Source organism: Sander lucioperca, chromosome 21 (genome assembly GCF_008315115.2).
Source record: "Sander lucioperca isolate FBNREF2018 chromosome 21, SLUC_FBN_1.2, whole genome shotgun sequence".
NCBI lineage: Eukaryota > Metazoa > Chordata > Actinopteri > Perciformes > Percidae > Sander > Sander lucioperca.
The window spans coordinates 28,346,191-28,362,677 of NC_050193.1; the positions used below are offsets into that span (position 1 = coordinate 28,346,191).

Here is a 16,487-nt window from a genome sequence, read left to right on the forward strand (position 1 = left end):
GTTCGGAATACGATCTCGTATTTTACGAAAATAGTTCACCGAAACGTGTTTCTGAAAACATTTTAAGTGAGAAATAGGCCATGCAGTTGCTGAATCTGTCTTCATTTCAGATCGACAAAGGTCAGTTGAAAAGATTTTCGTCAGATTTTGAGAGGTGTTTGTCACGCTCATCCAGCTCGTCATTACCGGTAATTGGTCATTGAGTCCGACTGCCCACTGGCCGATTCAACAAGTCAAATCGGCCCAAATGAACGCCGACGGCTCCTCCTCCTCCGACTGACGACGGCACGGAACGCACCAAACAGACTCGGGTCACCGACCTCGCCAGACTGTCCGACGGCCGATAATCGGGTTGGTGTATCAGCTCCTTAACAGACGTATATGAGAAAGGATGAGAAGAGAGGAGACGAGGAGAGGAAAAGAGACAAGGAGAGGAGAGGTGAGGAGACAAGGAGAGGAGAGGAGAGGAGTGGAGAGCAGAGCAAAGGAGTGGAGAGGAGAGGAGAGGAGAGGAGAGGAGAGGAGAGGAGAGGAGAGGAGAGGAGACAAGGAGTGGAGAGGAGAGGAGAGGAGAAGAGAGGAGACAAGGAGTGGAGAGGAGAGGAGAGGAGAGGAGAGGAGAGAAGGAGTGGAGAGGAGAGGAGAGGAGTGGAGAGCAGAGCAAAGGAGTGGAGAGGAGTGGAGAGGAAAGGAGAGGAGAGGAGAGGAGAGGAGAGGGAAAAGTGTAGGCAGTGGGGCTCTCACAGGAATGTTGTGGTCTTTGCGTCCTTTGTGTGACGAGGCAACGTGGGCCAGGTACTGGATGACCTTCTTCGTGTTCTCGGTCTTGCCAGCTCCTGATTCACCTCTGAAAACAAAGGGGAGACACAGCATGGATATACGATATATGGACAGACAGAGGGAGCAAAAGTGTGAGTGAATAAAGAATGAATGAGGGAAAAGAAGCACACTTTGTTTTCACTTCAGTTTCACTTTCAACAAATAATTACGACACCCTTTGTTTGCCATCATAAATTACAGGCATTTAGTTGTGAGCATAGACTGTAAAAATAATGCACGCAGCAACAGTGACATCACCCATTGGTTTTGAAGCCACGAGTTTGGCAGTATGGCGGTCGCCATCTCGGTTTTTTGAATCCGGACGTGACGATTTTTGACAAGAGGGTGGAGCTGGGGAGGATGACCCAGCCATGCTAGTGTTGCGTATGGTTTCAATGGCGCTAATCTCAACGCTAAAGAGGGAAAGTTGACGATTTTCAAAGCTTTATGAAGAGAGTCATCCAGTGGAGATTTACCGGCTGGTGAACGCAGACCTCCGGGTACTGCCCGCCATTCATCTGCATGTACGGCAGTAAAGAACATCAGCAGACTTTCCCTTAAGTTACCAGCTAGTGCTAGCTAGCTAGCCTTGGTTGGCAAGGTGCTACCGAACGCTGAACAAAACATTTTTAGGTGACCAAAATGTTCCAATTAACTTTTAAATGAAAACTCCCAGTGAAAAGGTCAAAGTTCAGAGACAGATTTCAAAGACAAGACGAAAACATGAACAGTGCCCCAAAACAAGTTCAGGCCTACTTTAATGTACACAGTGCCATAGTTAGCATTGCTAAGCCTCTGTCCTGATTGACAGGTCCTAAAGCATCCCCTGCTTTATCGTCTATTTTAAAATGAATGGGATAAATAATTTACTAAATGAACATCATGCTGTATTGAAGAAGACTTGAAACTAGCAATTGAGACCGTAAACTAATTATGAAACTGTTTACTGAGGTAATAAATTAAAAGTGGGGTAATTTTCCCATAGACTTCTATAGAAGCCAGTGAAGTCACCCCCTGCTAAAAATTAAATGGTATCACTTTTCAGACCCGAAGCTTCATCCAATATTATTACAGTCTATGGTTGTGAGGCATAGCCACATTACAGGAAATAATCTGTGTAAGTTGTCCACAATTTAGCAAGGTAGAGACAAAACACAATGAAACCCTAACCAAAATAACTAGTCATTATGGTGGTCAAGAGGGATTGAATGAAGCTAAGGAAAGAATAAACAAAGAGAAAAGAAGGGATAGAGGTAGAGAGAGTGGACAACCATCAAGCTATATGTTGTTGTTTCCTAAATCCATCCATTCGCCTGTCAGCCTGTTTTACTGGAGAACCCTGTGGTTTGGTGGGTCTCCAAAGTTTCCAAGCTCTGCTTTTGAGCCGTCTGTAATGATAGCTCTGTTCAGGCAGAGCCATCCACAGCTCCCACAGTCAGCTACAAGAGTCCATCAGAGCCAATATCGAAACCAGGCCAGCAACACTACATCTAGCTACATACCGGTGGCTTTAGTCTAGCTGGCTATTAACTCTACTGCACATAGACCACTGCAGTCGATGGGCGAGTCCTCAAACACAGGATGCAGGCATAGAATATATGTAGGTCAAGTAAGTTTGGCTTGATGTCTTCATAGTTTTATAGTGTTGGAATATTTCTCATGGAAAAAACATTAGCTGACTTTCACACATAGCATATATAGGTCAAGTAAGATACACATCTACGTTCAGCTTTATGCCTTCATAATTTTATAGTGTTGGAATATTCCTTATGAAAAAAAAAAGCTGATTTTCCCACATTTTATCCTTTTTTTCTTCTATAGATAAGCTGTGAACATGCAGGGTTACGAAGTCACATTTGGCAGGACATCTCAATCATCTTCTGTTGATCATTCCCTAAGAACTCTCATACGTCAGAGGGTCAACAGTTTGTAACTGCTGTTTCAACTGGTCTGTTCTTTGGGATGCAGCATATACAGTGCCTGACAAAAGTCTTGTCGCTTATCTAAGTTGTAGGAACAACAAATAATAACTTGACTTGTAGTTGATCAATTGGAATCAGAAATGGTTTATATGAAAGGCAAAGGCTTCTGGATTATGCTTATTATACCAAAATAAAGGTTTGTATCATTCATTGAGTTTTATCATTGAATTAGGACAGAAAGGTCAGATTTGGCTTGGACAAAAGTCTTGTCGCATACAAAAATACAGTAATGTACGGTAGAAATTATACTTTATTGTGAATACACAAACATGCTACAATAACATCAGAGCATACGTAAAGTCATGGTGCCTTGGGAAAAAGAAAATGAGCTTGGAGGACTACATCCATACGTCTCGGCAATGACTCAAATAACGTATTGATGAAGTCATCTGGAATAGCAAAGAAAGCAGTCTTGCAGGACTCCCAGAGTTCATCAAGATTCGTTGGTTTCATCTTCCAAGCCTCCTCCTTTATCTTACCCCAGACATGCTCAATAATGTTCATGTCTGGTGACTGGGCTGGCCAATCCTGGAGCACCTTGACCTTCTTCGCTTTCAGGAACTTTGATGTGGAGGCTGAAGTATGACAAGGAGCGCCAGCCTGCTGAAGAATTTGCCCTCTCTTGTGGTTTGGAATGTAATGGGCAGCAATAATTTGTTGATACTTCAGGCTGTTGATGTTGCCATCCACTCTGCAGATCTACGCACACCCCCATACTGCATGTAACCCCAAACCATGATTTTTCCTCCACCAAACTTGACTGTTTTCTGGGTGAATCTTGGGTCCATGCGGGTTCCAACAGGTCTTCTGCAGTATTTGCAGCAATTGGGATGCAGTTCAATGGATGATTCATCAGAAAAATCAACCTTCTGCCACTTTTCCACTGTCCATCCTTTCACCAAGCTGTGGGCCTTTGCAAATGCAACACACTTTTTTAGTTGTCTTCTGTTTAATGCTGGTTTGTCAGCACTAATTCGGCCATGGAGGCCACTGCGTGAGAGAATTCGACAAACTGTTGTTATAGATACAGGGGTTTCTGGTGGCCAGCCCAGAAAAAGGGCTGGCCCTGGACTGTCGAAGCAACAAACGGTCCTCTTGAACAGTTGTCTTATGGGGTCTGCCTGACCTGGACTTGTCATGAACTTCACCAGTTTCTTCAAATCTTTTTCTTATCCTTTCCACTTGACGTTTGGATACATTGAAGATGTCTGCCACCTCAGCAGCAGACTTGGTCTTCAGGCTCTTGATGATCAGCACTTTGGTCTGTGGTTGAATCTTTGGCATGTTGTGAGAGGTCAAGTTGCACTTCACATGAAGGTCTGGTGTGCTGGAGTTCTTTTTATACACACCCAGGAATGTGTTAATTACAGTATTTGTCACAGGTGAAACTCTAATCTGTGATTGGTTGAATCATATAAAGACACGACAAGACTTTTGTCCAAGCCAAATCTGACCTTTCTGTCCTAATTCAATGATAAAACTCAATGAATGATACAAAACTTTATTTTGGTATAATAAGCATAATCCAGAAGCCTTTGCCTTTCATATAAACCATTTCTGATTCCAATTGATCAACTACAAGTCAAGTTATTATTTGTTGTTCCTACAACTTAGATAAGCGACAAGACTTTTGTCAGGCACTGTAGACACAGAGACAGGGCACATTGACGTCCCGCCCACACCGGAGGGGAACACAGTTCATCGCACTCCATTGACTTTGTATTGCGTGAAGGTGCTTCCTCGTCAATTTCCTTCTAGCTAGCAAACAACTGAAAAATGCCTAAAAGCTGCTCTGTGGTGGCCTGCACTAACAACAGGGTAAAGAACACAGAACTCAGTTTTTATGAGCTGCCGGACCTAACATTATGTGTGCGCTGACTTTTGTCATCACGTACTGTATGTCAGTTTAAGGCTAACTATATTTCTGTAAGTTAAGCTAAAGCATTCTAAGAGTAATAGTAGAATATGGATAAATCAGAAAGCTATGCAGTATTTTGTTTGCAAGCTCCTTAGCTTGCTAACACATAACTAGCAATAGCTTATTAACAGCTGACGTCCTCCCTGGTGCTAAAATAATCCTTTGACTTGCTTAAATCTTGTGTTTTTTTCCCAGCAACAGGCATTTTGTTAGCATTTTAGCCCTTGGTTGCATATTGTGGCACTGATTGACTACAGTGACTTCCTTCATCCTTAAATCCTGTGTATGACACAGGATACTTCACACAGGTTCATATTATTTTTGATACTTCATATACAACTATTACAAACTACAAACACAAGTACAGTAAATACTGTACATCACTGCTGAACCACATAACTACACAAAGACCGTCTATAATTCTAAGCTATGCTAAATATGCTTGTGGCATTTTAACTCAAGTACAAGTGGTTAAGTGGAAAAGTGGTTGTCGCAAAGTCGATGCAGTCTTTTTTTTTTTACCTTACTTATTAAACAGTGGGTAACACTGCTAAAATGGCTCCACTGTCACCAACAGGGGGTGCCGTTTTCTGAATTTAGGACAGATTATGCAACGGCGCTTGTCTTTGTCATTGGCAGCGTCAACGCAAGCCACATTCAAAGAGTGTGCCACTTAATTACTCTCTGCCAAAGAAGATGGGGAAGAAGTCAGGGCCCCAAACCGCACTCATAACTCCCTCAGTGCTGGGTAGAGCTGCTGCACAACCCAGCATCCACAAAAAAGCTATTTGAAACCAGTCCTTAAATAAAACAGCAGGGTGACGGGAGCTGGCCAACTGACTCAGGGGGAGAGGAACAGGGATGAAGAAGGGGGAATGGGTTACTTCACAGAGAAAAAATAACCAGGAAACTAGGCAATACAGAGGTGATGATCCGTATAAAGTGCTCTCATACTACTGTATGAAATATTAAACCACAATGCTTATTTTTACTCTTCTTCACTGTAAGATATATAATACTTTGAGGACAAGAAGTGAGACCTTGTCTTTATAGAAGGTAATATGAGATAATCCTCTTAAGGTGCAGCTTGTACAATCTTCATCTTAAGACAGTTTCATTTTCCAGCCCATTAAGCTGCTTTATTGCCAGAACCACCCTAACCAACAGATCATCTGTCCCAACAGGAAGTGACCTCTGGAGAGGAGAGGAGAGGAGAGGAGGACGATTAATAGAGAGTTAAGAGTTGTGGTACTTACGTGCAAAGGATTGATTGGTCCTCACGATCTGTTCCGAGAAAACAGAAAAACACAGTCAGCGCATTTCTTTTGGTTTTACCCTTCATTACAAATTACAATAATTACAAAGACGGCATTTTGTGGTCAAGCTGTTGGACTACAACACTCAAATGCGATGCAACTTAGCCGGTTATTTTTCTTGGTGCAGTGCAGAGCATCAACATGCAAATACAGGAGAACTGTACGGTCAGATCACTCCTAAAGGAACACACAACTGATATGGATTTTTCCTGAGAATAATGGGAAACTGAAATATTCCTCCGTGGACACCAAAGTCACATGAATCCAGTGTGTGTGTGTGTGTGTGTGTGTGTGTGTGTGTGTGTGTGTCAAGAGTACATTTAACAGCACACAGCTCATTACTCAGCCTCCTTCATCCAGACTACCCGTCATGCCGTGCTGTGTAATGGCCATAAACTGACACCTAGACTAGTAACCGAAGCTCTAACACCTTTCATCACCGAGGCATTCAGACGGAAGACCAGATGACAGGATTAGCTACGTCCACTGAAGTTTGTGACCTCTCAACTTCGAAGGCCCTGCTGCACACTACAAAGAACTACAAAAACCAGAACCCAGAGGGTACTGCCACGTTTATCAGTTTAACAGAAACGGTCACAATCAGAGCATGTCCTAATTTAATATACCACTGGTAAACAACATATATGTCACACGTGGGCGACATCTCTTTATGCTTGCATGAAATTGCAATTTCTTTTATCCTTTTGAACACAAGAGCCTCCGGTACCAGGGGCAACCCACGGTGTAGTTAAGGAAAATTGCTTTCAGATAAGACTAGATTTTATTGTCCACTTTAATGGTATCTGCCTTTGGCTTCTCTGCAACATTAAAATGCAACCATGACACCACAAGCACTTCAATTAAACATACAACACAATAACACTAAACACCATTAAACATACTACAATTGTGTTCATTTTTTTTACCCTATTCACCTGCAGTCTCTACCCTTAACTAGCGTATTATGCTAATTACTCAAATTGCCCAAAATGCAACTTTTAGCGACCAATTTTTATTCCATCCACGAGGCCTGAAGATATTTTAATCACAAAAAAGTTCATAGGAAACAACATTTCTGTGTCCAAGAAATTTCCAGTAGACTAATTGTTGAGGAATGGGAGCAGATTATGCGGTTCCATATCACACTGTGTCTGTGTTAAATGTTTCCTTGTGTTGTTCAAAGAATCCCCTATGTAGTTCTCCTTGCTCGCTTCTTTTATTATGTTTAAATAAAGCCAGTTCAGCAAAAGACCATTATTAGCTAGAACCTCTAATGGATAATATTAGTGTCTCTCTAATAGCCATCCACTGTAGACGTGAAGAGTTGAACTGTGGGGCTGTGGGATGTGCCACAGAATAACAAATTTGCCTCCTACCAGTATAACCCACAAACTCCCACCTTGTTGATGTGGGTCAGTTTTCACAAAGTCTTTACAGTGTTATCTTTTAAGAAAAACATTTTGTTCCTGCACTTAAGCATGACAAAAAGGATTTTGCTTTACGTGTGTGTGTGTGTGTGTGTGTGTGTGTGTGTATCTGGAGACCTTGTGTCATTAAAATGTTGTTTTCTCATCCAAATAATGAATGCAAATAAAATGCAGACGCGCTCAAACACAAATGTGCAGAAATAAAATGTCTGCACACTTGTGTTGGATGAGAGTTACTGCAATGGTGGAAATGATGAACGAGCTGCTCGATTTAACTGGCTCCATCTCCCTTGATGATGAGGGTGGCCTAGGAAACACGGGTCAAAGTTTGATTACTCTTCCTGTCAGTGTTTCATCCACATCAGATGCACCTGATGTGGATTTTCACAAGACCTTGCACTGCTCCAGCCTCGCTGGCCTGAGGCACGCAACACTGCGTGACCTATCATGAGCATTAAAACAAAAAAATACACAAACACTGAACAGCGGCTGAGCAACATCTCTTCAGCTTTGCATGATTAAAGAGAGAACCAGTTTGCATGTGTGACCTCATGCTTCTGAAATTAGCTCTTGACTGCAATCTGCAATGAATAATGGAAAAAAATCTGTACCAAATTTGTATTTAAAGTGCGACTCTGGGCCTGCAGTCAGTCCAAATACCCATACAGTTACTTCAAGTGTTGCTCTAGTGCCTTAATAAACACCATGTGACAGCAGCAGATGTCATTTGTTTGTAGTTGTGGCAGCGTGAGCAGTAATAGATACCATGGCTTTACAGGCAAAAACTACAACAACAAAAGGAAGTTCAGGTGGTACAGCCTTCCACATGTCGTAAATATATTCCTGTGTGTGTCTGCTTATCATTCTGAAGAAAACTTTGAGAGATAAGATGACCTCAGCTGACCCTGTTGATTTGATCACTAGGGGTGTAACGATACATCGATCTGGATCGATGTATACTGATTCAATCCTCAACGATCCAATACTATCGATACAAAGTGACAATATCGATACATATCGTCATCTTTAAAATGCGCCTTTATTTTGAAATTCCCACTTTATATTCCTTCAATTAAACAAGTAGTTTGTTTTGAATTTAAATGTCTGGAAGAGCTTAGTAATGAAATGGTCAAATCATATTTTAGTTGCTTTTTGTAAATATGATATGAAATGGCAGATTGGCAAATGTCCTCGTACGTAGGGCTGTGTTATATAGCCAAAATCTTAAGTTTATGAGTTTATGAATAGTTTATTTTGATTTACAATATAATGAACAAAGCATCAAAATTTGTGTGAATATGCAATGACAAAAACATTATTATTAAACCGATCCATTTCACACGATATAACTCACACAATCAACGACAGAAAAAGGAACAGGCTAAAGCCCAAGGCTTATTTTTGACTTTATTATATAATATTATATTATTTTATACAATCCTGATATAGGTCATTTATATCTCGATAACGATGTATATCACGGTATAGCATGTTTTCTGGTAATTCAATAAATAAATATTCTATATGAAGTAACCACAAGGTAAAGTTGAAAAAATTGTGTATAGTCCTGTGTGAATTAAATACTTTTATTTTCTCAATTAACAACTGCAGTGCAAAATGAACATAACGTGTAAGGATCAGAAAGTAAAGAGTCGTCCAAATGACGTTCATTTTGTGTTAACGCAGTTTGGCCGCTGGCTTTTCGCCATTGCGAAACAATATACAAAAATATATATACGATAGACATTTTTATACCGTTTTAATGATATATATTGTCATATTGCCCAACCCTAACTGTAGAGTAAATGAAGACCCAGATGGACCTATGAAAGTAAGGTTAGGATGTTTTTGATTTTGTTTGTGGACACACATCAGTCCTGCCTGATGGGAAGGGAATGGCAAAGGAAAGCTTGTACAAGAAGATAAAAAGGTGTGCAAACACATGCACACACACACACACACAGACACACACATGCCCCTTTGGACATCCATTAAAACTACTCTCCCTTCATTCTCTGCATCCGTTTCCCCCACTTACCTGTGATGCCCTCTTTCTACTTTTCATTTGACCTTATATTCCTCTGTGGACATCCACTACCTCCACATCTAACACCCCTGAGTTCTTCCCTGATAGGCAATCATTCCTTTAATTTACCGTCCTCTTTATGGTGTGATTCTTCTTTAAGGTCACACAACATAAAGTAGATATAGGGCTGTGTATTGGCAAGAATCTGGCGATACGATACGTATCACGATTCAATATATTGCAATATATTTCGATACTGTGCGTAAGGCGATATATTGGGATTTATTTTAAGTATAGTTTTAAAAAACTAATATTTAAAAAGACATGATGTGCATAAAAGTCAAAGAAGTTTACTTTAGGTAAACAATTCAGTACACAGAAAATCTAACTGCCAGTTTGGGATTGTGGTTCCCAGGTTCTTAGTGAGCTAATGTTTATATGATAAAGTAGACCAAAGTTCAGCCATAGCTACGTTGTTAGCTTCTAGCAAAAAGTCAGGCACTGCTAGGCACTGTTAGGCCAGGGCACTAATGGTGTGTCTCAGCATGGCCATCTAGCGGTAGGGGGTTTAAACACAACATAAACGTGAACCACTGTCTTACATGAATATTTTTGCACGTAAACTAAAAAAAATAAAAATAAAAAAATAAAAAAAATCGATATTGCGTTTTCAAAAATCGATATAGTATTGCTAAATAAAATAATTTTCTTACACCCCTAAGCAGATACTGGCTTCACTAGCCAGAACCAAAAGGGCAGTTTTGTAAAAATGTGCTCTTTCAATAAACACATACTGATCCATCAAGTAGAACACAATCCGACTGATATCAGACATTTGCAGATCTTGTGATCTCACATGTTCCTTGTTTAACATTTAATTACATTCTATATTGTCCTGCTGTGTTGTTAAACATTTCGTGATGGATATGTTTCGTAGAATTCGCTTTCCACTGTCTAACGTGACCTGTGCTGTTAGAGTGGGTGAGCGAGTGCGTGCATTTATCAGGTCGGTACTCCCACCTTGGTCCTCTTGGCAGCTGCTGCTTCCTAGATCACCACAGCAACTAAATGCTGGGCCATATTTACCCAGGATGCCATGCTGGCTAGGCGTGGTGGACCAATCAAACTGAGCATGCTCTTCCCTTCCAGTAGCTCATTACTGCCTCACTAAATCTTTACCCCCTTTGTGTTTCCCCTTTCACACCGTTGCTCTCATTTCCCTTTTCTCCCCGTGAACGGTGCAAAGCCAGATTACTCAGACCACTACAGAGTGGAACTTTACTGGACACAAAATCACTTTTCCACACCAACAGATGTTTTTAATTTGATCGCCTCGTCAGAACTTTTTTGCTACACTTTTATTTCCTCCACAGCAACTCACAGCCGATCATTTAGCTAATGTTAATGTGAGTGGGAAACAAGTTGGCCCATTCATTCTTCAAGTTTTAGGTTAGACCACGGCTCTGTCTGTTTGGATACAAGCTAAATACAAATGTTAATGACAGCACAGGAAAAGGCAGCTTTCAGACCATTAAGTATTGGTCACACAGTTCACTGTAGGGTGAAATACTTCACTTCTACTTCATGTTCAAGATAGAGAGCAGGCAGTTCTAAAAACAACACTTTGAACTGATGTTAACGGACATTTCCAGCTCTTTATCATGTCAAATCAAATAAAAAAGACTGGGTATGACCTTTTGCTCACTAAGTAGAGCACATGTGTCAAACTCAAGGCCCGCGGGCCAAATCCAGCCCCTCGCAAATTCTGATCCGGCCCGCATATCAATCTAGGTTCACAATATATTTTGGCCAACCTAGTTGTGCGCCAAACCAAACACATGGGAAACTGTTTTTCAACTTGCAATTACGTGACACTCAAAGCAGAATTTGGCAAATTTGCCAACTCTGAGACTCAGAAATTCCCCCAGAACCAGAACCAGAGAGTTTGCATATTCCGGCTGTGAAAGAGCTTGTTGTGAGTCAGCTGTGTGGTAGCATACTTAGAAAATGTAATCATTGTTTTGCTTGATTTGCTCAATTCTAGGATGGCTTTGGAACTTTTTTGCTCACTTTTTCAGGGCTTTATGTGAACCAAACTGTAAGTGAGAAGACTAATGACATGCAGTAAATATTTTATAAATAATAAATATTTTACTTTTTTGATGAAATAAAAACATGTCAAACTATACATGTCTGGCCCTTGATTTGATTCTCCTTTTCCAGTGTGGCCCTTAGCGAAGGAGTTTGACCCCCCTGCAGTAGAGCATACATGTAGGCATAGTCCTTCACAGCAGCCCAGGTTCAAATACGATGCAAGGCCTTTGCTGCATGTCATCCCCTCTCTCTCTCTCTCTCTCTCTCTCTCTCTCTCCCCCATTTCCTGTCTCTTTGCTGCTGCTCTAATAAAGGAAAAAGCCATAAAAAATATCTTAAAAGGCTGAAGGCTTGTGACAATTGGTTCGATGAGATCGTATATTGATATTAGGGATGATCTGGGGTTGTTTTTTTCCTAAACTGATATATTAAAGGAGTTTTAACTAACTCACTGTCAGAGCTAAAATGTTATAAAAAATAATATCTAGAATCTGCGCCCTAATGTTCATTTAGAAATGTCCAATTACGTGTTCAGTGTAGCCAGCCTGTCAGACTGGCGATCTCGAGTAACCACGATTGGACAATTTGAAAATATATATATAAGTGATCACCCAAGCCAGGCTGAAAAACACATTCTAATTATTTGTGCACTGCATTCATTAATTAGTGTACAAAGTTATGAAACTGTGTGCACTTCTTTGACTATTTTGCACTCCAATCAATTCAAACAACTGCACACAGTGTGTCTCATGGGTGCACAAAACCAAAACTCACATACTCGATCTCACTTCAGACTCCCATGGTAGGAGACGGGCCTGTCTTGCACAGCAGGGTTTCCTTTGCTGCTAATAATTTATCCCTCACAAGGATTAAAAAACCCTCATTCTTCACATTCCAGAGCAATCCCCCTCTCGCGCCGTCTCCACAAAAGCCCCAGTCGTTACAATAACCCCCTATTATCGACCTCATTTAACCTTGTACAGCCTCAGTATCCCTCTCCTGACTGTAACTCAGATTATTGTTCCGTTTTCATATACATACATGTAATCTACTTTAACCTCTTCACACCTTCCTTATATGGAGTTCCCCATTCTTCATGATTTTGATAAACAAGAGGCAAAGAGATTAGGACGATATACTGTATTATTAATCCTCCACACTGCTGGGTAGAAAAAACATGATAAAGGTCCCATTACATGCTCATTTTTAGGTTCATACCTATATGAGTTTGGGGTTTCTACTAGAACATGTTACATGCTTTAATGTTCAAAAAACACTTTATCTTTCTCATACTGTCTGTCTGAATGTACCTGTATTCACCCTCTGTCTGAAACACTCTGCTTTAGCGCCTGTCTCTTAGCCCCCCCTACCGAAAAAGCAAAGTCTGCTCTGATTGGTCAGCGTTTCCGGTTCTTCTGCATCTGCGCTCTCTGCGTCTCTGCACTACCATTGCAGCCGGGTAATGACTGTAACGTCACTGTAGCGGCACTTTCTACCTATAAATAGTGTAGCTGTGACATCACAACTGTACAAAAGTCCTGACGGCTCGTTTAAAGGAACGGTTTCTGAATACGGGCTGTGTGCATTTCTCTGTGGATTGAGCATTTTGATACTTTCACAGTACTTACTGTAGATAGCACCTCGACCTTTATAATAAAAAAAGACATGGAAATCTCACTTTTTAAAGTGCCCATATTATGAAAAAATCACTTTTTCTGGGATTTGGGGTGTTATGTCGTGTCTCTGGTGCTTCCACACACATACAAACTTTGAAAGAAATCCATCCATGCTGATTAGAGTGAGATACAGTTTCTGAATGTGTCCTGCCTTCAGTCTCTGGGTGAGCTGTTCAAAATCGGCACGGCTTGTGACGTCACAAGCCGAAACGAGCAGGCTAACCGCAACCATTAGCTCGTAGCGTTAGCATGCTAATGCTAACGCTAGCATGCTACCTCATTCTCAATAGCAAAGCACTGCTACAACACACACAAGTTCACCATAATCTACACAAGAACTACTTACATGTGCGCCCTCATTTAGAAGTCTCCCAGCTAATCCTGCCTTGTAACTGACCGAAGTTGTAGAAACAGCCTTTCTTTTACTGTCTATGAAGCTAGCTAGCTGACATGATCTACATCTGAGCTACTGGGCATGTGCAAGTGCAATCAAAGATAGTACAGAAGAAGAAGAAGAAAAGAGGTCTCACTCTGTATCTAAAACAGAGACCAGCTGAAAAGAGGATCTGCAGCAGTGAGAGAGAGCAGTACAGTACAACTAAAATATGCTGTTTTTTGAAAATTAAACCATGTAAACCTATTCTGGTACAACCTTAAAATACAATTATGAACCTGAAAATGAGCATAATATGGCTGCTTTAAGGCTGGGACAACATATCGATAAGGCAATATATCGTCCTCCGTGCGATACAATAATCGATACGCTGGCACCAAATATCAATATTTTAATGAATAAAATAAAGTGCAAAGGTGCAAACACATGAATGAGGAAAACTTGAACAGAAGTTACTGTAACTACCTGAAGAGGAAGAGGTTTTCGACGGGACAGCAGTTTGAGGAAAATAACAGATGCCCCAGCCACATTTAATAGGGAAATCTGGACCCATAGTTGCTCTATAGTTATGTCATTTTAATTTACAGACTGAACAACTTGTGCTGCAGAATTGTGCTGTTTTCTAACAGTTTGGACTTGAATAAAGAGAATAAAGAACAGTGACTAAAGAGAGAAAACCTGCACTTAACCTTTTCACAGGCATTTTGTATTCACTGTTAGACCGATATCGTTATAGGATTGTCTAGCAATATATATTGATTATCGCAGAATTGCTGTATCGTGATATTATCGGTATTGTGAGCTATGTATAATGTATTGTGTATCGTGCGGTACCTTGTGATTCCCACCCATATTTACAATATGGGATCTTTAAAGGTCCCACGGCATGAAAATTTCACTAACAACTGACAACTAAGGTCTATATAAAAGAGACTTCAGATACAGTATTAGGGGACCACTAAGGTCTATATAAAAGAGACTTCAGATACAGTATTAGGGGACCACTAAGGTCTATATAAAGAGACTTCAGATACAGTATTAGGGGACCACTAAGGTCTATATAAAGAGACTTCAGATACAGTATTAGGGGACCACTAAGGTCTATATAAAAGAGACTTCAGATACAGTATTAGGGGAGATACAGTATTAGGGGACCACTAAGGCCTATATAAAAGAGACTTCAGATACAGTATTAGGGGACCACTAAGGTCTATATAAAAGCATCAAAAAAGCAGCATGTCATAGGACCTTTAAACAATCTAAAGCACTGCTGTAAAACATTATCAGAAAATATGTTAACTACAAGTGATTTGTAGTGTAGAGGCGTAACAGTAATTTATTTTTTCCTGGTTTTAATGAGTCTCAGTGTGGAACAAAATGTCTCATTTAGGCTCCAATGGCTTACAAAGGTTTCCTAACCTCAACCACCGAAAACATTGTCCTCATCCCCTGCTGAAACCAAACTGGTGTACAAAAACATTCTTAGCTCAAAGATCAAAATTACATCCATTTATTGTTAATGGTCCTCAACATTATGGCTCCAGTTCAATGCAGTTCGACCCAAAGTCTAACCCACAAATTGCACTCCTAATTGTTGCAAACTGTTGTTTCAATGTAAACTCTCTGCATGTGGGATCAGACAGCTGTCAAACAATCCATGATTAAATTCATACGTATTCTCATTCATCTCATGCTTGTGATAATATTGGCAAAGATAACTAAAAGGAAAAGTTAACACCAGCCGTTGCCCCTCCTCCTCTGCAGACCTTTATTATGTATAGAGGAACTCACTGACCACTTCATGCTCCTACACACACTTTTCAAAGTTTTTTGCAGATTAAAGAAACAAAAAACCAGAACTTTCGGATTAGGAGCATGCTGCCATAAAAAAAAAAAAAAAACACTGTTAAAAATGGATGTTGGCTTGAAAACATGACTTTCAACCTTTGAAGCTGGATGTGACACATTTCTTCCGCTCTAACAATTTGCTTCGTAAAAAGAAGTCGTAAAATGTAACTGCACACAGTGAGAAATTCTAGCGCCATGGAAACCACTTCACACAATAAGAAATCCTGAGTGATAGCCAGTGAGCTGCTCTCTCATTAACTACTGCTATAAGTGGTGAGGTTCACCCACAAACCTCACACACAATCACAACTCCCTCGTCACAGCACAGTAGAATATGGTGATTGCATTAGTGCACTGGTAATATAAAAATGGCGGCCTGCTTACTCATAAAGGCCTAGAGCAGAGGACACAATCCAGAGCTACTTAAAACCAGAGAAACAAAGCTCTAAGTGTGTATGTGTGTGTGTGTGTGTGTGTGTGTGTGTGTGTGTGTGTGTGTGTGTGTGTGCGTGCGTGTGAGACAGAGCTCATTCACATTCCCAGACAGTGGAAGTAGCAAACAGTCAGCGTGATCTGGGAAGTGTTCTGGTCTGTGGGTAACCTGCAGTGTTTAACTGTCACCTCGAAGCTTCCGGACAATTAGGATAAGACGCAAATTAAACCCACTTAAGTAGAGGGCTGAAGAGGAGTAATATCTTACATCCTCCAACAGCAGTTTTGATAAGATAAACAGACTTCGAAGCAATAAATCCTTCTAATAGTGATTAAGGTAATACTAACAGTCACTTCATCAAAGTAAAGGAGAAGACAGACATTAAAGTATCAGGAGACACGTCTTTGTATTAACAGCACTTGGGGACTTTAAGCGACCTATTTATAGCTTTGAAGAAATCTTTAGTGCAAAGCAATTAAAACATGTGACATCATTCTTGAGTAAATACAGAACTATCAAAAAGTAGCTATGTAGTTCATTGTTAAAGGGGTACT

The 16,487-nt window shown here is 40.6% G+C and overlaps 1 protein-coding gene across 5 annotated transcripts in view; it reads right to left on the reverse strand.

Moving 5' to 3' along the window:
• The window catches only part of LOC116065439 (myosin-10), a 91,920-nt gene that overhangs the window by 42,683 nt on the left and 32,750 nt on the right, over nucleotides 1-16,487 (reverse strand). For all 5 annotated transcript variants that reach the window (XM_031320957.2, XM_031320954.2, XM_035996510.1 and 2 more), the window contains 2 exons: nucleotides 5,976-6,003; nucleotides 745-847 (listed from right to left, as the gene is read on the reverse strand). In XM_031320957.2, coding sequence (XP_031176817.1) covers nucleotides 745-847; nucleotides 5,976-6,003 — 131 coding nt within the window. The remainder of the gene's footprint in view (nucleotides 1-744; nucleotides 848-5,975; nucleotides 6,004-16,487) is intronic.